Raw genomic sequence first — 22,825 nt, forward strand, 5'->3', positions numbered from 1 at the left:
TATAATTTACATGATTTATGTTATTCATAACTGAATGTGACGAGACAAGAAACGTTTTGTGCAGTGGTTTATTCGAGTATAAAAGATCCTCTTCTGGCAAGATTTTAGGCCGTTTAATAGGTTTTTATCAACATGTAAATAAAACAATTATGAAACAAAACAAAAATTAAAGGTTTGGTCAACAATGCAATTAAAGAATTAAATGAAGTTACAACATTAAAAATGACTCCAACATCAATGTGAGATTTTGTTCAACTTTTTAATTTTCATTTTATTACAAATGTGCATCAGTCAGTGTCTGATATGTGTGTACAAAGCATAAAAACACCTCAAGAGCAAGTCCCATAATTATATGATACAGTTTCAGAGTATAGAAAATGGGGAAAAAAAAAAAACAGGCTAAAATCTAAAAACAACCTCCAGATAAGATAGACACGAAGAACAAAAACATATCTGGTTGCAATTGCTTGAAAAACATGCGAATGTCAATGTCAAAGTGGCCGGAGAGAGGCAGAAGAACGAGAACCCGTGAGCTGCCGATCTGGATACGGTCTACAGTCTCAGAGCTCATGTGGACGTGCTGCGGTTAACCTCTGCACAAAGCACTTGGTGTCGCTATATTTGGCAATGTACACAAAATAAGCAAGAATACTCCAGAAATACAACAAAAAGCAATAAATTCAGTAGTTTTGACACGTGTACGCATGACTCGGATATCCTGTGATTTAAGGCACACAGCGTCTTTAGTTGCACATCTCAGCAGAAACAGGACATGCATACGTGTCCCATCCCATAACGCGTGTTTTGGCTTCACATTCATACATGAAGTAGCTTTAAAGTTTGCTTATAAAACCTTTGACTGAAATACATCAGTTGCATTCGACCTGCTTGCATAGGAAAGATGAAACCTGTGAGAATAACAAGAGTGCACTGACATTAACACTAGAGACACATACAGAGCTTAACTCTTTCCCCGCCGCTGACAGAATGTCATGTTTCCACCGTTATACAGAGGGGGGCGCTATTACACATCTTCTGAAAGAATCTCCAGATCAAACACGGGCGAAGCAGCAGCAGAAACATTGTCGATTTTCTCAGCTTTTTGTTCAAAATGCTGCTTTTTATGAAACTTCGCCACATTCAAGAGAGCATGAAGCTAAAATAAAATGGGTTTGTTCGATATATTGCATGTTCAGATATCCATACAACAAAATATATATATACTGTGGGTCATGAAAGTATTGTGAAAATGATCAAAAACGCTGGTGAGGAAAGAGTTAACAGTTCATCTCTTTAAAAGAGCTGCTTTGAAAACATGTGAAACTAAATGTTCATTATGAAAGCAAATCCCACGTCACCGACCGGTTTATGACACTTTCCTTACATTCATTCTTGGAGGAACGTCTCACGATTGCTCTGCCGTAACTCGATTAAACGCATCCCGCACACCGTTGACGCCAGTGCCGCCACACACATCGAACACAGCAGTAAAGATCAGGAAGGCTTTGGCTTGACATTAGCAGCATGAGAGTCTTTGGCTGTTCTGAAAAGGCACTGGTGATTTTGGCGAACCCCTTTAGCTCTAGCATACTCACCGTACGCACTGATAACTACTGACGGTGATTCTCACTCTTCCTCACGGCTCTGACTGACGTCCTGCAGCTCAGCGTCTGCTCGGAGGCTCTGAATGGCCTTCCACAGTCTCTCGTTCTCCTTCTGCTGATCGCTGAACTGAAACCACAGACAGAGCCGCGTTAAAGTCGGTGTAAACCGGCAACTGACTGCGCTGGTCAGAAGCATGATGGGAAATTACTTGCTGAAGACACAGCTTAACAACCAATGGTTTAAATCACAGTGATGTATCGTTCTCTTCTAAAATGTTTGATTTTGTAACTCTGATATCATGTGTATAAACTCTCGATCTCTCTATATGTGATTATTGTCAAAACAAACAAACAAAAAAAATCTAAAGAACATGTCTGTATTTAAACTAAAAGTGAATGAAAATTTAAATAATTATAATAATAATTAAATATCAAGTACTTTGGGTGTTCATCATTTATTTTCATATAAAAGTAAAATAATTTAAAGGGTTAGTTCACCCAAAAATGAAATTTCTGTCATTAATTACTCACCCTCACACACCCGTAAGACCTTCGTTCATCATCAGAACACAAATTAAGATATTTTTGTTGAAATCCGATGGCTCAGTGAGGCCTGCATAGCCAGCAATGACATTTCCTCTCTCAAGATCCATTAATGTACTAAAAACATATTTAAATCAGTTCATGTGAGTACAGTGCTTCAATATTAATATTATAAAGCGACGAGAATATTTTTGGTGCGCCAAAAAAACAAAATAACGACTTATATAGTGATGGCCGATTTCAAAACACTGCTTCAGGAAGCTTCGGAGCGTTATGAATCTTTTGTGTCGAATCATGTTCGGATTGCGTGTCAAACTGCTGAAATCACGTGATTTTGGTGCTCTGAACCGCTGATTCGATATGCTGATTCATTGTGCTTCGAAGCTTCCTGAAGCAGTGTTTTGAAATCGGCCATCACTAAATAAGTCGTTATTTTGTTTTTTTGGCGCACCAAAAATATTCTCGTCGCTTTATAATATTAATATTGAACCACTGTACTCACATGAACTGATTTAAATATGTTTTTAGTACATTAATGGATCTTGAGAGAGGAAATGTCATTGCTGGCTATGCAGGCCTCACTGAGCCATCGGATTTCAACAAAAATATCTTAATTTGTGTTCTGAAGATGAATGAGGGTCGTATGGGTGTGGAACGGCATGAGGGTGAGTAATAAATGACATTATTTTCATTTTTAGGTGAACTAACCCTTCAAAGTGCCCCTATCATGATTTTTAAGGTTCCTAATTTTGTTTTAAAGGTCTCCTACAGCATTTCTACATGTATCCAAGGTGAAAAACTCTTTAATTTTCTCATAATATCCACTGCAGCATCAGCTCTTTTCTCACAGTGTCTGAAACGGTTCGTTCAAGGATTCGGTCTCTCTAAACCCTGCCCTTTCTGAGAGCTGCTCTGCTCTGATTGGTCAGAAACCAAATGCTCATTATCATATCTGAATCTTAGCACCTGATTCACAGTGATACGAACAGTAACGATGGCGTGGGTTTTACTGTATAAATCTCATCAGAGTGGACTTTAGCAGCAGAAAACAGCGTCTTTTTGACATGAACAACACGAACCAAACTCTTCCAGTCTCAGATACAACTACAGTGATTGAGGGCGGGGCAAAGACACGCTGTTCAGCCAATGAAGACCATAGGTTGACCTTATGCAAATTAGTTATATTGTTACATAGGTTCGAGCAGGAAGTGAGACTGGAATTACTGACGACTCGTTTCAGGCACCTCAGAATCGACTCTTTCTTTTAGGAGGCAATAACTCCATTTATCTGCACTTTGAAACTTTGCAGAGCTTTTACATTCACAAACAGCTCTATTACTACATGAAAGGGAATATTCAACAAAAAGCATGATAGGGGCACTTTAAATTACATCCAGTTTATTAGAAACAGCGCAGTACGGCCTTCGTTCTCATACTGTAAGAGTCTGATCCGCTCTGAAAAGAGAGAGCTGCACTTATTCATGATTCTCACAGCAGTGTTTCCAGCACTGACTCTTTCATCTCACCTGCTTCTGTAACAGCTGGATTTGAGCTTCCTGCCGGTTCACTGTTTCTCTGAGCTGAAACACACAACATGACTTCATTATACTCAATATTCAAATCAGCCAAACATTCTTTTTACAATTATTACAATACCAGTCAAAAGTTTGGAAACATTACTATTTTTAATGTTTTTGAACAAAGTCTCTTATGCTCTTTAAGGCTGCATTTATTACATAATAAATACAGAAAAAAACAGTAATATTGTGAAATATTGTTAAAATTATGGTTTTCTATTTTAATATAATTTAAAATATAATTTATTGCTGTGATCAAAGCTGAATTTTCAGCATCATTACTCCAGTCTTCAGTGTCACATGATCCTTCAGAAATCATTCTAATATAATGATTTATTATCAATGTTGGAAACAGTTGTGCTGCTTAATATTATTTTATAACCTGTGATAAATTTTTTCAGGATTCTTTGATGAATAAAAAGTTAAAAAAGAGCAGCGTTTATTTAAATTAAATCTTTTGTAACCATATACGCTACTGTTCAAAAGTTTGGGGTCAGTATTTTTTTTTTCTTTCTTTTTTTTGGAAAGAAATTAATACTTTTATTCATCACGGATGTGTTAAATTGATAAAAAGTGAGAGTAAAGATTTATATTGTTAGAAAAGATTTATATTTTGAATAAATGTTGTTCTTTTTAACCTTTTATTCATAAATTAATCCTGAAAAAGTATCACAGATTCCAAAAAAATATGAAGCAACACAACTGTGTCCAACATTAATAATAACTGGGTATCAAATCATCATATTAGAATGATTTCTGAAGGATCATGTGACACTGAAGACTGGAGTAATGATGCTGAAAATTCAGCTTTGATCACAGAAATAAATTATACATTAAAGTATATTAAAATAGAAAACCATAATTTTAAATTGTAATAATATTTCATAATATTACTGTTTTTTTCTGTATTTATTATGTAATAAATGCAGCCTTAATAAGCATAAGAGACTTTGTTCAAAAACATTAAAAATAGTAATGTTTCCAAACTTTTGACTGGTAGTGTATATTCCTGTACATTCACATTTTGTTTAAAACAACAACAACAAAAAATGCTTATCCTTTAAGACTTCAATGTGAACGGCCACTGTTATGATATATTTCCTTTCTAAAAATAATATTAGAGCTATTCACTGTCTTTTTGTCATTATGCCATATGTGACCCTGGAGCACAAAACCAGTCATTAGTCACACGGGTATATTTGTAGTAATAGCCAACAATACATTGTATGAAAATGATTGATTTTTCTTTTATGCCAAAAATCATTAGGATATTAAGTAAAGATCATGTTACATAAAGATATTTTGTATTTCCTAATGTAAACATATCTATGTGAGTGGATATGCATTGCTAAGGACTTCATTTAGACAACTTTAAAGACGATTTTCGTTGCAGATTTCAGATTTTCAAATGAATCTCAGCCAAATATTGTCCTATCCTACAAACCATACATCAATGGAAAGATTTATTTATTCAGCTTTCAGATGATCAATCTTAAAAAATTGATCCTTATGACTGGTTTTGTGGTTCAGGGTCACATATATTATTATACTCTTCATTAAAGTGAAAGTTATTTGTTGGGAAACATTGTGATTATTACCTCAGAGTTTTCAAACTACAAATAAGGTTAAAATTAAAAAATAAACTTGAACAGAATTTATCCAGCAAATCATTACTTGCAGAAATCTGAAAAATATTTACACTTTACAATAAGGTCTCATGTATTATCATTAGTAATCTCATTAGCTAACTATGAGCATTGTAAAGTATTTAATAATGTTTGTTAATAACTGATCGTTGTTATCTTATACTGCATTAACTAGTGTTATTACTCAGCTCTGTGGAATACTTGATTCTGATTGGTCATAATAAGCAAAATAAATGTAGCATGTCTAATGTTTTCAAATGGAGCAAATAAATTAATCTAAATCAACTTTGCAGAAATGTTTCTCAACTGGTGTGTTTTATCAGAATTATTAATAATGTTTTTATCATTCTAGATTATGAAATATCTGCTGACAAAGTGCTGTTTATCTCTGCATTTATACAGAACTAAATTCTATACTCTCAAATAATGTTTAACACCCAAAGGTGGCGTTTATCGGTGAATCCTTTATTACAAAATCGATATCCGATTATGGTAAAAAGCTTAAATATCGGGGAAAATATCGGTAAATCAATATATCGGTTGATCTCTAATGTTATTCCCCGATAAGAACTGCTAAAAAACAGATAACACAGGCTCATCCGGGTCGTGGAAGCCAATAAAATATTAAATAAAATATTAAAACTCAGTCAAATCAATATATTGTGTACAGTTAATTAATTGTCATCTAGTATCGTGGATTCGCTCTCTCGTTTCATACAAATGCAGCTGCTGCCATTTTGTGAGTATGGTTTTGTTCACTGTAATGGATTATAAGATAACAAACAGGCATGATTTAAATCAGTTTAATCTCACATCAATATCTCTTATCCCCATAATTATCCATGTGGTGACATGCTGTGTAATATGTGGTATGACTGTACCGTATCCCATAAATGTCCGTCTAGTCTGAACTTGCTGCTTGACAGCAAGTCGGAGCTCTCAGAAAATTCCCAGTTCTCGAGGACGTGAACGCTTTTTACAAGTCATAATCTTTTAATTAAGGTAATTACAACATGGCATGAACTCAGTTAAAGCGTGTGAAGCGTACGTGTGCCAGCTCGACGCTCGCTCCACAGCAGCTCTGATCAGATCGGCTCGTCTCCACGCCGTTCATCTGCTCATAATCCACACACGCCGTCGGCTGCCAAACAAACACAAGAGCTTGAGATGCAAAACACACCCAAGTTGACTGCTGACAGCCATTAATGTCAAATTCAAACAGCAGCACACAGACGTACCATCAGACTCTTTCCTGTGGCTGTGGCGGTGGCGGCTTTGAGCTGGTCCAGCTCCTCGTACGGCAGCGTGGCGCTCTTGGTGTAGGAGGATGCCAGCGGCTCGATGGAGTCTCCGGAGTCGTTCGGCATGGGGATGAACTCCGCATCATCCAGCTCCTGCAGTCACCCCAGGAAAAACACATAAGGCATAAATTGAAGCGTACGTAGATTGGTATTAAAACTGTATTGTCAGCTGAGGCTGTTGAATTTCTCAGACTTCATTTCTCCAGTAAATGTTTCTCTGCTCTAATTTAAGCCTTGTTGCAGAGGGGTGGATGAAGACCCGCAGAAACCCTGTGGCGGATCTGAACGCTCGCGTCACCTTGCGCAGCCATGAGGGGCAGGAGCTCTCGCCGGTCTTGCCGTCTATGGAGAAGATGGGCGCCTCCAGACCTCTGTCATTCAGATCGGCCTCCACAGTTCCTCCCAGCATCCCCTCACGCAGCTCTGAGTCTGTGGCCGAGTCCGTCTCCAGATCCACAAAGGGGGTCGAGCACTGACCTGCGGACCAGCATTCACAACCATTACGCACACCATATCCAAGCGCTACACATGCCACACACACAAACACACACTACACACACACTCTATATCTACTACATTTTGTGTTCTTACCAGGTTATTATTGTTAACTAAAACCATAACCATAAAAAAGTTCATTTTTGAAATAAAGTTCAAAAAGTTTTTGAATTATTTCAGCTGGTTCCAATGCAACATTTCTCATTTACATTTAGTTTAACTTGACATACTCAAATAACTAAAACTGAAATAAAAATGAAGTAAAACTAAATATAAAAATAAAATAAAAATGAATTCAAAATATTAATAAAAACTATGACAGTATCCCATGATACTGAAGTAACACAGGCTCTTACACATGAATAAATGAATAATAAGAGGAAATATGTGATCTTACCACTTCCAATAGACAGTCCACTGCTGTTTGAACGGATCGTTTTTGAGTTCAGGACTTTTTCTGTCAAAAAAAAAAATTATCAGGTTAAAGTTTGAACTAAACTGTCATATACAATATGCTAGTGCAATTATTTCAAACTTTGACCTGTGGAGGTACACTTCGCAGTGCCTACACTGCTGGAATTCTAATAGAGAAGAAGAAGAGAGCTAATTCAAGATGAGCATTTATGGTTAAAAAGTATATAATATTTGTATTTTTTTTAGAAAATGACCAATCGTTTCTCTAGATAAGACCCTTATTCCTCGTCTGGTATCGTTTAAAGCTCTTTGGAGCTGCACTGAAACTAATTTTGACCTTCAACCGTTTGGAGGCCATTGAAGTCCACTATAAGGAGAAAAATCCTGGAATGTTTTCATCAAAAACCTTCATTTCTTTTCGACTGAAGAAAGAAAGACATGATGAGTAAATTACCAGGACATTTTAATTTGAAAGTGAACTAATCCTTTAAAGAGGTGATTCACAGCTGCCAAGATGAGCTTTTAATGAAATGTGTCTGTCAAGAGAAAACAGACGTTCCCTTCCGCCAGAATCTTCAAAACCCATAATGCATTGGTTGCCGCCCATCTGTCAATTCAAAAGTTAGATCTGTAACTTTAATAAAAGCCCTGGAGCTGCTTGTCAAATGTGATGCGTTTGGCAGACTGAATTTCTCGGTCCAGGTAACAGAGAACGAGTAAACATTGTTCATTTACATATTCAATTCTCACCCTGATTTCTATTGTTACTAACTTGTCCTTTCGGTCTAGAAATCCTATAATCACATTTGAGTGAAGAGAGCGGTGCGTGGAAACAAACCCATGATGAGGATGGTGTGCCAGCCCCTGCAGGACAGATCCGGCACGTGGTGTAAGGAGCCAAAGATGGGGCGAGGAAGAGCCGGACAGACCTCGGAGCCGAAGCCTTTATCAGCCGGCATCCCCAGACGGCCGTTTCCCGCGTTCCCCCACGCGAAGATCTGGTTATCTGAGGGAGAAACCAGACAAGAATATCACTGTGAGGATGAAAACACTGAAATAAGAGCAATGGAAGTGATGAAAACACGGAACACAAATGAAAACTCGCTTATATTTCTGCTTCTTCTTTGTCTAGATTGCATTGATGCCGGGTTATTATTGTTAACTAACACTAAAACTATTAAAACATTATTTTAATTGGAATAAAAGCTGCAATAAAATACAATTTTATTATAATACAAAATAAACTAAACAAAAATTAGAAATTTTGCTACACACATGTGCTACACATGCAAGACAAACACGCTACACACATGCAACATACATGCATGTAACATACACACATGCTACACATGTAACGCACAGCAAACGCGCTACACACTTGCAACATACATGCACTACACACATGCTACACGCACTACACACGTAACACGCACGGCACACACGCTACACACATGCAAGGCAAACACGCTACACACACGCAACACACACTGGCAACACGTTGCTACAAATGCTAGAAACATGATACACACATGCAATACGCTACACACATGCAAGACAAACATGCTACACATGCAAGAAACACGCTACACACATGCAATACACGCTACACATACGAAAGACACATGCAACAAGCTACACACATGCAAGACAAATGTGCTACACATGCATGACAAACACGCTACACACACAAGAAACACGCTACACACGCAACACACATGCAAACATGCTACACGTGCTACACAAGTGCTACAAACACGCAAGACAAATGCACTACATGCACACAAAACAAACACGCTACACACACGCAACATGCAACAAGCTACACAAACACAACACACACGCTAAAAACGTGCTACACACAAGACACACTACAAACGCTACACACACACAAGCGACACATACACATGCGACACGCGCGCTATACGCATGCTACAAGCGCGCTACACACACACAACACGCTACACACATGCAAGATAAATATGCTACAGGCACAACACACACAAAACATGCTACACACATGCTACAAACAACACAAAACAAAAAAAAACACCACACACACACACACAAAACAACACAAATGCAACATACGGGCTACACACATGCAACACACGCTCTACACAACAATGTTACACATACGATACACACATGCTCTATACACGCGCTACACAAAACCATTAAATAAACATAAAATAAACTTGTAAAGAAATTACAAGTTACAATATTACAATATGCAAGGACAACTGATATTTGCCTGCTAAGCTTATTAGAGTCTCTTGAAGCTCTTCTCACCCTCTGTGGCGGCGATGGTGAATCCGTCTCCACATGACACCTTGGTGACGACCTTCCCTCCGAAAGGCCCCACCAGAATCTGAACACGCTGGTGCTTCTTGAAGTCTTTGACTCCCAGCTGCCCGTACTTGTTACAGCCGAAGGTCATCAGACGGCCACGCTCTGCACAAGCATTACAAACCATGAGCCTGGATTATGAGACGGTGGACAGTAAGAGCGGCATGAGTGAGTGAGACGCACCGTCTATGGCGGCGGTGTGGGCCTTTCCCGGAGAGATGAACTGGATCTTGAAGCGCGAGAGCTGCTTGACCAGCGTGAGTGTGGTGGTGTACGGGATCTCCTGATAACTCTGCACAGCTCACAATCACAACACTCATCAACATACTCATATAGGGCTCTGTCAAATCACTTTACTTTTTCCCCAAGTTCTAGGGATGCACGATATATCGGCCACCATATCGGTATCGGCTGATAAATGTTCATTTTTAATGTTATCGGCCTGATAAGTAAATTTGGCCGATATATTAAAGCCGATAAATAATGGATTATTTCCTTCAGCTGACACACTTCGGATGTGCACTGTCCACCATGATGGTTTTGAATTGCTTGAAATATGATTGAAATCATAGTTAAGAGCAACATACAGCGCAAATCTGTCATATAAGCTACATATTACAATGAAAACATTATAATCATGTGATTGGGACATGGCTTTTAATGTTAAGATTTTTATTTTTGTAATCAGGCTCTCAAAAATTATATAAAAATTTTGATTTAAATTTATTGTCCAATATATCGGTTGTCGGCTTTCAAATATAAAGAATTATCGGTATCGGCCAAAATTGTCATTTCGGTGCATCCCTAGTTTTTCTGTTTTCATTTTGCTGGATTCCATTTTATCGGTTAAGTTAAATGCACTCAAAAAGCATGTCTAATTAATTGAAATCATGTACAATTTAACAAGGATTTAGCACAAAAATACATTTTTAGGGCCCTATGAAATATGTTTGATTTTTACTCAAATTCAGTTCCAAATTCCATTTTAATGGTTTAATTCATTTTCAATAATCAAAAAGCATGTCGAATCAGCTTAATTCATAAAACTTTAAATAATAACTTAATCATTTAATAAATTTTATTACATTAACAGCCCCCCAGAAATTGTATTTAGCGTTTTGTTTTTTTCTGGATTTATGATTTTTATCCACATATAAACTGATCAATGTTTAAATATGAATAAAAGTCTAAATTAAGGGGTTTAACTGCTCCATTCATATGGATTTATTTTACCATCTCTTTATGAACGTTTTGAACCGAGTTTCAGTGGAGGGGCAGAAATCTCTCAGATTTCATTAAAAATATCTTCATTTTTTTGTCAGATGAATGAAAGTTGTAAAGGTTTGGAACGACATGAGGGACAGTAAATGATGATGGGAAGAATTTTCATTTTTGAGTGAATGACCGCTTTAATTTTCACAGACACTGGTCCATATCATGATTTAGATTTAGTGTGCAGCTCTACTTTTGATTCATTAATCCAAAAATTGAAAAATTCCATGATAGTAAATTCCAGTTTTATGACTGGATTCCATGATTCAGTCCGTGTTTTCTGCGTCATGTGAATCATAGGGCCCTACCGATCTTACTAGGTCACTAGCAGAGAAATGATGGTCATAGTACATACTTCTCCCGAGTGGTTTTTGATTCCAGTGATGCCTTGATTCAGACCCAATTTGTTGAGCTCGTTGTTCCCGCAGGCTAAAACCTTCCCAGACACCGTGAGGAAGAAGGTTCCATCGCTGCCACAGAACACGGAGTTGATGAGGCCACCTTTAGGAGCCTCCACCTACAGATCAGAGACACACATCACGAGCCAGAGATCACAGGAAGGGCCTTTAATGGACCTGAGCTGGCATGAACTCACAACGAACAGTTAATGTTAACAAAGATTTATAAATATGTACTGCTCACTGTTAATGAGTTAATGTTAACTAATGGAACCATTCCCCATTCCCTAGTATGAAAAGTAAAGTTTCTCTCACTTGCATTGGAGAGGAGAAATCATCTTCGCAGTCCAAACCGAGTCGACCTGTGGAGGGAAACACCATCATTCTCACTCAACAGCGGTGATGTCACAGGAAGTCAGTGAGGTCATGTGACGCACTCACCGTGCTCTCCACAGCCCCAGGAGTAGATGTCCCCGCTCTGGGTCAGCGCCACCACGTGATTGTCCCCGCAGGACACCTGTTTGACGGGACGCTCCTGGAAGAACTCCAGCAGGACCGGCTCCAGCACCTCCATGCCGTGTTCGTTCTCCACGCCCAGGCAGCCGTAATAGTCCGAGCCGAACATGTACATCTGATCCTCGTCTGTCGGAGGAACGTGACATCAGAAAACAGAGCTTATGAACCGCACACACCTGTCATTTCTGGACAAAGAACCCACATGAACCACACGCTCATCCAAGTGTCTCTACAAACAATTCAGTTCTATTTGTAGTGGATTTGATGATATTTATTTATTGATATTGATATACACTAGTGTTTTATAAAGTTGCACAACAAGTTTTATAAAGTTGCACAAGCTCTACCCAAACTTTTGTATACAGCTGTTCTCTCAGATGTTAGAGAGTGTGTGTTTCACTCACCGGTGACGCAGGCGGTGAAGTCGGCCCCGCAGGACACCTGTCTGATGGCTTTGCCCTGCAAACGCTCCACGCGCCGTGGCTGACGGTACGAGGCCTGGTCACCGTGACCCAGCTGACCCACCATCTTCGCTCCTCCCTGAACGCTCTATAAAATATAATAAAATATAAAATATACGAAATATACAACTTATGTTCTACAGATCTGCATGTGGAATCTACATTAAGATAGTATGGAGCATGCTTACAGCCCAAGTGTAGAGCTCCTTCTCGACAGTAACCACTGCGAAGTGTGTTTCTCCAGCACAGACGTGCTGCGCACTGCTGCCTCCCTTAAACATGTCCAGCTTCTGAGGAGTGAACTTGCCTCCGCCCCAGAAATACACCTCGCGCGAGCGCGTCGTCACCACCGCCACTGACGTCTCCGTCGCTGTGCTCAGCCTGAGACAACATGACAAAAGCAATGACACAAACAACAAGACCACAGCTCCACAAACAGCAGTTTACTGATGGGAATGATGTGTCACTTACTTGGGTTTCTTGATGGCTGAATTAAGCGTTGCAACCCTCTCCTCCAGCTCTCTGAACACAGACATGATCGTCATTCACTGAGGCAAAACTCACAGCTCAAAATTCAACACAATTAAATTAATTAAAAATGTAAATAAATAAAATTAATAAAAAAATAGAATTAACAAAAATATAAAAAACAAATATTAAAATAAATATAATATAAATAAAATAGAATAAACAAATAAATTAAAATAAATTAAATTGATAAAATTAATATAAAAAAGAATAGAATACACAAATTAAAAAAACAAAAATATTAAAATACAATATAAATAAAAAATAGAATAAACAACAAAAAATAAATATTAATATAAATACAATATAAATAAAAAATTAGTACAAACAAATAAAATAAATATTAAAATAAATGAAATGAATATAAAGAATATAATAAATAAAAAATTAAAAAATTAAAATACAATAAATAAAAAATAGAATAAACAAATACAAAATTAAAATAAAAAAAGAATAGAATAAACAAATTACCAAAAAAAATAAAAAAAATATAATTAAAATAATGAATAATATATAAATAAAAAACAAACAAATATATATATATATATATATATATATATATATTTTAAATCTATTAAAATAAATAAAAAGAAAATAAATAAAAACAATTAAAATAAATAGGTAAATAAATATTAAATAAATAGACAAAAAGTATTTAATTGGGGGGAAAAAATTACAAATATATATATCCTTTGAGAATAATGGGAATTACAAGAAAATCCTCAAAAGAAAGTCATCTGTACATATTACAGAATGTGAGGGTAAATGTGCTGAATTAAATGATTTGTGGGTGAAATATGAGCTGGATTCACTCACGCTCTCACTCGAGAGATGATGGGCCGCTCTAAAATCTGCTCCGCTGTCGGCCTTTTCTCAGGGTCCTTTAACATCGACACACACGAGCATCATTATGACATCACCACAGGTATGATTGACAGGCACAGTGAGCCGTAACAGCGGCTTTCAGCTACCTGATCTAAACACTCGTACACCAGCTTGATGAGGTCAGACGTGTAAACGTCCGAGTTGATCTCCATCGTCCAGTTGCCCTGCACGATCTTCACACACAGGTTCAGAGGATTCTGGGAAACACATCATCATATGTCACTGAGTGGTTTTCAGTCTAATGAATGAGTATGAATCAATGTTCAGACGATTACCGTGGCATCAAAGGTCCTGGTGAGGGTCAGCAGCTCAAATAAGACACATCCCATGGCCCAGATGTCCGATTTAAAGTTGTACTTGACTCCTTGACACAGCTCAGGAGACATGTAGTATGGAGTCCCGACACACTAGTGAACAAAAGACATCATAACATCCGCATTTATCAACATATTCACGTTCACGGTTCTGTGATGTTGGTTAATGGTCACGTGACATGCAGCTAAACATTGTGCAAACTCACAGTTTCAGCCATGGAATACTGTGAGTCCAGCTTCTTGGCCAACCCATAATCCCCCAGCTTGATCAGGTTGGTTTTGGTGAGGAAGATGTTCAGCGTTTTGATGTCCCTTCAAACACAAACACACACTATTCACAGAGCTTTTAAACCCTGCTGTTTTATTCTTCATCACCTGATTAGAATACAAAGTAGGGCTGTGGGATTCAGTCAATTTTAGTTTTGATTTTGGCTTCTAACAAATATGAAAACATGATAATCAAGATTATTCAATTATTATATACATGCATTCAATCTAAAGTGACAGCAGCCTAATAAACCTGCTGTGTCGTTAATGTTAATTAAGCAACAGAAGACAATTTATTATTAACAATACAACAAGAAAAATAAAAGAATGTCAAATTAATTGTTTTCAAATTAAGTTTTTGTACTGACATCAGTGTCGACTCCGGTTTGAACAATGTAAGGCTGAACACCGTTACTGACAATCCTCATTTTGGCTGCGTGAGATTCTCCAGCTTTGTTGTTGTTGAGCTGTTAAAGCTCCGCCCTCTTCTGGAAAGGGGGCGGGAGCAGCAGCTCATTTGCATTTAAAGGGACACACACAAAATGGCGTGTTTTTGCTCACACCCAAATAGAGGAAAATTTGACAAACTATAATAAATGATCTGTGGGGTATTTTGAGCTGAAACTTCACAGACACATTCTGGAGACATCAGAGACTTATATTACATCTTGTGTAAAGGGGTATTATATAATATCAGGAGAGTTTTGTACTATTGCGGCAGTTAGAGATCCATCAGTGTTAGATATAGATCCGGGTCGCTAAAGACCCGAAAATGTAATAATGATGATGATGAAACATTCATGCATTTAACAGTTAAAATTCTTGTGTATTTGTCCTATTGTTTGTAATTTGCTTCTTTGTTTTAATTGTAATTTAGACGGTTTACTTGCAGCGCTCTAAACCAGTGTGTTTTGAAACCAGCAAATATCGCAGGTTAGTGTAGAACCACTACTACTCAGGCAATAAAAAAACAATTAAACACCGTGTTGTCAAAGTTAGTATTGTGGCTTTATGTATGGTCAGACACTTGCATATCATTATATTATTAACATTGTACCAAAATCAAGCGAATGTCAGAGATTTGTGCGCATCATTAGAACGGTCACATCCGAGGCAGGAAGTGCATCACATTACCTTTTCATCAACTTACAGGTTAAAACGTTTATTGCAGCTATGTGGGTGCTCAGTTTTTCCAGTTGTCGAATACATTTGGCCAAAATCTTGTGTCTTAAAAGATGAAGTGCTATGTACAGGCTGTTTTGGCTATGCGTTTACCTGTGGAGGACGCCGGCTTTATGTATATGAGCGACAGCTGCGGCGATCTGATATAAGTACCATACGACAACCTGAGAACAAAAGAAGGAAAGCACAGCTGTAAAGCAGCCCTGATTTCGGCAAGTCAGACGCATTTCACGTGAACTCACATCCTCTTTGAACAGCGCTCCTTTCTGCTGGTTGATCTTTTCATAAAGGTTTCCACCTGCACAAACACATTCAGACAGTGGTTTCAGTCACATATGCGTCTCTCTGATCGCTGTCGTGATGTTGGTGCGTGTCGTACCGTTGCAGTACTCCAGCTCGATCAGCAGTGTGTTTTTGTCCATGAAGTGGTTGAAGTATGCGATGATGTTGTGGTGCTGAAGGATGGACAGGATGCTGATCTCGTTCATCACGTCTCCGCGCTTCTTGTCCGACAGGCAGTTCAAGTCGATCTCCTTCCACACCACCAGAGAGTTATCCTGGAGAGAAACCGACAAAACCAGCCCAAACCGTCAGGCTCTGTCAGTGAGGCCAGTCTGAATGTGTCTGCTTCAGTTTCAGTTTTTCACATGCTCAAATATACATTTTTAGAAGTTGGAAATAAAAATAATTTATTGAAGTACAAGAAAACACTATTTCAGTCTTTCAACTTCAAAATTTCATGTTTAGTTCATTGTGTTGCTTTAAGTTTCTTTGTAATTATTTGTGAAATTTACTAATAATTTCTGAGTGAGTAAACCCTGCACCAAATTGTTTTCAGTGTTTATTTTAATTTCTTATTGATTTAAGCAAATTGCACGTTTTGGCGTGTGTGTGCAAAAGTGTAAATACAATTGACTACAGTAACTAAATGCATGTGGTTTGCTGATCACATGCAAAATGATCCATTCAATCATCAAAATCTGTCAGACATGCATGGGTATATTCCATAAATGTGTATGACATTTAATAATTCAAATATGCGATAATTCAAAGTCATTATTGTGTTAAATAAGAAAAACATCAAAGACATTACAAAAAGTAGCTTTAGAAAAAAATATTTTATTTGATTCAACATAGAATTTATTACACATAAAATGTTATGTTTCAACGGCCATGAGGGTGAGTAAATTATGATTTTTATTTTTGGGTGTACTATAACTTTAAATGTTTTTTTTTTATTAAAATGTTTTGAAATTTCCTAATTTTAAGACCTGCTAAAGACCTGATGATATTTTATTATGTCCTGCAGGGTGGACTTTCTTTTTCACATGACTGTATGGAGCTTGTGTGGATGTCATTTTGCTGCAATTTTCTGTTTACTATATACTGTATACATATAAGAATAATGAATATTATGCAAATATGATTTTTTTTTGGGTTCACATGCAATACACTGCTACAGAAATAAATGTACTGTATGAATGCAAATGCTCTCCTGTGTACTACAATATTGACTTTTCCTGGTAAACTGTGCCTACTGTTGAAATCTATCTTTAAAGCTCTGTGTGATACACAGAAATGTGTATAAAACAAGCATTTACAGGACTGACATGGTGAAAATATATCTAAAAATGATGACCAGTACGAGTTGCATGAAAAAAAAAAGAAAAGAAAAAAACTTTTCAATTCAGTGGCCAGTTTACTGACCTAAAAACTAGGGTTTGAAGCATGAATTAAATGTGTTCAAGTGAGTTACTACATTTTACAGACAAATTTAATACTACAAAATTAACTTTTGTTTTCATTTCTTTTTTAATTATTGATAAATTAATAATTTTATTGTTATTTATAAGTGTAGCTATTTTTGTATTATTTGTATTATTTCACATAAATTCACATACCCATTTAAGAAATACTTAGTATCTGTATCGTTAAAATTGTAACAAAAAAGATCAGTATTATTAAATTTTTAAACTATCAGTCTCGTTAAAATTGCAACAAAAGTATCGGTATCATTAAATCTAACAAAAAGTATTGTATAGTTAAAATTTTAACAAAAAGTATCAGTACTATTAAATTTGCAAAGTATCGGTATCATTAAAACTGTAACAAAAAGTGTTGTGTCAATAAAATTGTAAAAAAGAATTGGTATCTTTACATTTTGTAAAGTACCGGTATCATTAAAATTGTAACAAAAAGTATCATATTAAAAATGTAACAAAAAAGTATCGGTATCATTAAATTTGTAAAGTATCAGTATCTGTAAAATTGTAAAAAAGTATCAGTATCATTAAATTTGTAAAGTATTGGTCTATTTAAAATTGTAACAATAGTATTAGTATCGTTAAAACTGTAACAAAAAGTATTATATCTTTAAAATTGTAACAAAAGTATCAGTATCATTAAATTTGTAAAGTATTGGTGTTGTTAAAATTGTAACAAAAGTATCAGTATCATTCAATTTGTAAAATATCGGTATTGTTATAATTGCAACAAAAGTATCAGTATTATTAAATTTGTAAAATATCAGTATCGTTAAAATTGTAACAAAAGTATCAGTATCATTAAAACTAACAAAAAGTATCATATTGAAATTGTAACAAAAAGTATTGGTATCTTTAAATTTGTAAAGTATCGGTATTGTTAAAATTGTAACAAAAGAGTCAGTATCATTAAATTTGTAAAGTATCATATGATTACAATTTTAACAAAAGTATCAGTGTCTTTAAATTATAACAAAAGTATCAGTCTCATTAAATTTGTAAAGTATCGGTATTGTTAAAACTGTAACAAAAAGTATTGTATCAATAAAATTGTAACCAAAAGTATCGGTATCATTAAATTTGTAAAGTATTGATATTGTTACAATTGTAACAAAAAAATCAGTATCATTAAAACTGTAACAAAAAGTGTCAGTATCAATAAATTTGTAAAGTATTGGTCTCGTTAAAATTTTAACACATTTTTTTATTAAACTTGTAAACTGTCAGTCTATTTAAAATTGTAACAAAAGTATCAGACAATTAAAATTGTAACAAAAAGTATTGTATTTATTTAAATTGTTTAAATACATTTATTTAAATTTATTTAATTTGTAAAGTATCGGTATCATTAAAATTGTAACAAAAGTATCAGTATCATTAAAATTGTAACAAAAAGTATTATATTAAAATTGTAACAAAAAGTATCGGTATTGTTAAAACTGTAACAAAAAGTATTGTATCAATAAAATTGTAACCAAAAGTATCGGTATCATTAAATTTGTAAAGTATTGATATTGTTACAATTGTAACAAAAAAATCAGTATCATTAAAACTGTAACCAAAAAGTGTCAGTATCAATAAATTTGTAAAGTATTGGTCTCGTTAAAATTGTAACAAAAATTTTAAGTATTAAACTTGTAAAATATCAGTCTATTTAAAATTGTAACAAAAGTATCAGACCATTAAAATTGTAACAAAAAGTATTGTATTTATTTAAATTGTTTAAATACATTTATTTACATTTATTTAATTTGTAAAGTATCGGTATCATTAAAATTGTAACAAAAGTATCAGTATCATTAAAATTGTAACAAAAAGTATTATATTAAAATTGTAACAAAAAGCATCGGTATTGTTAAAATTGTAACAAAAGTATCAGTATCTTTAAATTGTAACAAAAGTAAGAGTCTAATTAAATTTGTAAAGTATCGGTATTGTTAAAACTAACAAAAAGTATTGGATCATTAAAATTTTTAAAGTATCGGTCTCGTTAAAATTACAATAAAAGTATCTGTATCGTTATAACTGTAACAAAAAGTGTCAGTATGGCATTGTATTAAAGAAGTTTGTTATTGCCCATCCTGAAAGGTACAATTTGTGATATTTTTTTCCGCTAGAGGTCGCTAGAAGCCTATTCAAAACAAAGGCGTAGTTTGATGACGCCAAGTTTTAGAGCGGAAACTTGGGACATGTGATCTCCATCTCAACGGACGGTGCAAAAGAATAGGGATTGGAGTCTGGAAGAACTCATGTTCATGGATGTGATTATTAACGTTACTGTAGTATGAAGCAGAACAGGAGCAAGTGTTGCGGGAGCTGAACGAGGAGCTGGAGCGATTGATCAACACACGCCTCACGAGCAGCTGGACTTTTATTATGACACAGTCGCCGGCGCCGCTTCCGCTTTTCCGGTCATGAGTTTACGGGAGCTGTCCTTGTCGACAGAACCAGCGGCAGATGGTAAACAGTAATTATGTTCCATAAATAAGTAACACAATCCACCATAAAACGTGCAAGAAGTAAATAAAGAACTGCTTGAAGCAAGCTAGTGGTTTGCTGGACGCTAGACACTACTTCCGCATTTGTCCACGGCACTGTTGTCATGTGGCTTCTACGTCAGTAAAGGCGGTAACAAAGGTAACTGACGTCATTGACAGGCGACTGCACTGCCCCGTGTCACGGTTTAGAATGGGAATTTTCTCATGATTTACAAGTAGTTGAAAACATTAGCGATATTGTTTGTAATCAGCTGGACAAAATATATAACACTAGCCTAGTGGTTTTTGGATATTTTACTGCAAAAATGTTACACATTGTACCTTTAAGCTGTCCAGCTGGAATATAAAGCCCCTCATTAATAGTGGGCGTGACAGAACACCCAAATCCACCAATCAAAGCAGAGTTCAGTGACGTGTGCTCTTAAATCCTGCGAAATCGGCGCAGATTATAAATATAAAGCAGATTCAGAGCTGCTCACCTCAGTGCGTCTGTACAGAGTCGCTTCTCCAAACGCGCCCTTTCCCAGCACTCTAATGGGAATGTAATGCAGCTTCTCCTCTTCTCCGCCGTAAGTCCCAGATGTTGACGATCTTCCATTGACAGATTCGCATCCAGACTCTGAGTTTAAAGAGGCGTAATGCCTCTCATACTCCTCCAGAGACATATTACACGCTCAACACGACTCACAATAACGCGGCCTGCTACAGTTCACCTCAAAGATCGCCTCAAACCAATGCAAAAGACACACTTTTAGTCTTTACATTAAACTACTTTCCTCGTGCCGCGTTTCTTCTTTTCCGAACTGAACTACACAAGACGAAGTTGCTGTTGGGAGTCATTTCCGACAGGGAATCGATTCAGTCATTCGTTTGTTTTGAACAAGCACGTATATTCATCAAGCGAATCGAATGAATCTTTGAGAGTCGATTCGGACAGAAACAACAAGCGATGCCGGAACCGGAAGTGACTCGTTTTCTGCTCACGGGCATTTATTTCAAAATATCGTTCCAGTATAAAATAAATAAATCGATTTTTTTAAATTATTATTATTACAACTTATTTAATAATACCCGCGACCATACATACGACCAGTGAAATAAACAATAGTTTTAAAAAATAATAAAATAAAGTTCCTCAGACTGTTAGTTTTACAAATTCTTTCAAGTGTTTTTGATTTGATTTGATCATTGTCGACGGCTGTGTATCAGCTCACACTTCATACTGTCCATATATATTACAGCTCAACTCATCTATTCTTCATAACCGCTGACGAGATCTAGATCTCATAAACAATCGCATATTACTGACTAAATGAGCTGCCAGAATATGATCTGACCTCACACACTCTGACAGGATCGTTTTACACCACATAAGACACAAACTGATTACAACTGACAAATATATGCAAATGAATATAGTTCAAATATGTTTTATAATCAGAACTTCTGGGATATCATTAACCCTATAAAGCCTGCTGCACATTTCTAAATGATCAACATGATCTGTTCACACACAGTCAACCACTGTACTCACATGAAGTGATTTAGATGTGTTTTTAGTACCTTTATGGATCTTGAGAGATTAAATGTCATTGCTGGCTATGCAGGCCACACTGAGCCATCGAATTTCATCAAAAATATCTATGAACGAAGGTCTTACGGGTGTGGAACGACATGAGGGTGAGTAATAAATGACATTATTTTCATTTTTAGGTGAACTAACCCTTTAAGAATCTTCCACAGAGAGCAACATTGACAGCAGCCACATGAGGGCGACACACTCCACTGAATACATTACAGACTCTTCTCTAAACACACACACACACTTTCCCCAGTTTTATATTTGATTCTTTGGGTGGCATTCATTTTCTTTCAAAATGCAATTTTTCTATTGAAGAAAGAATCCCAATTAAACTGGCAAATGTCCATAAGCAGCCACTGCTGTCTTGGCAATTAGTTTATAAGCAAAACGTTTCACCGCATCTGTATTTTAAATGGAATAATAGATATATCTGCTATGAAGCCCATGCTTATAATGAATTATAGCCCCATTTACACTTATTTATAAGCAAGTATTACTATACTGTAAATATATGTATAAAGACTCATTAAGACCTATACTGCATTATAAGAACAGTTATAGTTATATTATTTTTAAATGTATTTATAAGCCATGCTTTGGCTTTTTCAATGTACATGGTCATAATGCATTATACACTGATTTATAAATGATCAAGTATATATATGTCTTTAACGGCGGAATGTTTGGATTAGAGGTCATGACTGGTAATAATTGTTATATATATATATATATATATATATATATATATATATATATATATATATATATATATATATAAAAAACAATTATTATTTTTATTACAGGAATTATTGTTAATTAGTTACACTCACAAGTAAATAACTATAATAAATAAATATAATAGCGTTATAACGATGCAGGTTGCATCTTAATAAATACATTCATGGAACCATACGACAGACTTAATACTTATAAATCAGTGTATAACGAATTATGAACATGTGCACTGAAAAAGAAAAAGCATGACTTATAATTATAAAAAATAATATAAATGTACCTATAACTTCTTATAATGCAGTATAAGTCTTAATGAGTGTTTATAAATATGTATAAATAGTAATACTTACTTATAAATAAGTATAAATGGAGCTATAAGTATGGTCTTCATAGAAAGTGTTACCGATATATCTTATATAAAAAGTAACTTGTGTAATAGTGGAATACTTAAGTCTGTTAATCGGTTCATTAATGAATGAGATCTGCTTTTGTCAAACT

The 22,825-nt window shown here is 35.7% G+C and overlaps 1 protein-coding gene across 1 annotated transcript; it reads right to left on the reverse strand.

The window, feature by feature from the left end:
• Positions 1–255: 255 nt before the first annotated feature.
• LOC137006539 (serine/threonine-protein kinase Nek9) lies at positions 256–20,924 on the reverse strand. The gene is made up of 23 exons (XM_067367385.1): positions 20,490–20,924; positions 16,129–16,306; positions 15,992–16,047; positions 15,843–15,913; positions 14,507–14,612; positions 14,262–14,393; positions 14,073–14,183; positions 13,918–13,982; positions 13,045–13,095; positions 12,762–12,954; positions 12,517–12,661; positions 12,038–12,238; positions 11,912–11,958; positions 11,554–11,715; positions 10,110–10,218; positions 9,870–10,031; positions 8,419–8,586; positions 7,564–7,623; positions 6,970–7,148; positions 6,609–6,764; positions 6,419–6,511; positions 3,674–3,727; positions 256–1,731 (listed from the first exon to the last, which is right to left on the reverse strand). Exons 1-23 carry the CDS (start codon positions 20,673–20,675, stop codon positions 1,627–1,629), a joined length of 2,790 nt encoding a protein of 929 aa, XP_067223486.1. The 5' UTR covers positions 20,676–20,924; the 3' UTR covers positions 256–1,626.
• Positions 20,925–22,825: the final 1,901 nt, after the last annotated feature.

The sequence above is a fragment of the Chanodichthys erythropterus genome, chromosome 18 (assembly GCF_024489055.1).
Source record: "Chanodichthys erythropterus isolate Z2021 chromosome 18, ASM2448905v1, whole genome shotgun sequence".
Classification (NCBI taxonomy): domain Eukaryota; kingdom Metazoa; phylum Chordata; class Actinopteri; order Cypriniformes; family Xenocyprididae; genus Chanodichthys; species Chanodichthys erythropterus.

What these genes read in the sequence shown, in the direction of transcription:
- LOC137006539 (XM_067367385.1), bottom strand. Translation starts at nt 20,675, where the DNA reads ATGTCTCTGGAGGAGTATGAGAGGCATTACGCCTCTTTAAACTCAGAG. An exon ending in AGGAGCTCTACACTTGGGCT is followed by an intron (nt 12,662 to 12,761) that starts GTAAGCATGCTC and finishes TATATTTTATAG; the next exon opens with AGCGTTCAGGGAGGAGCGAA. An exon ending in CGAGCGTCGAGCTGGCACAC is followed by an intron (nt 3,728 to 6,418) that starts GTACGCTTCACA and finishes TGTGTGTTTCAG; the next exon opens with CTCAGAGAAACAGTGAACCG.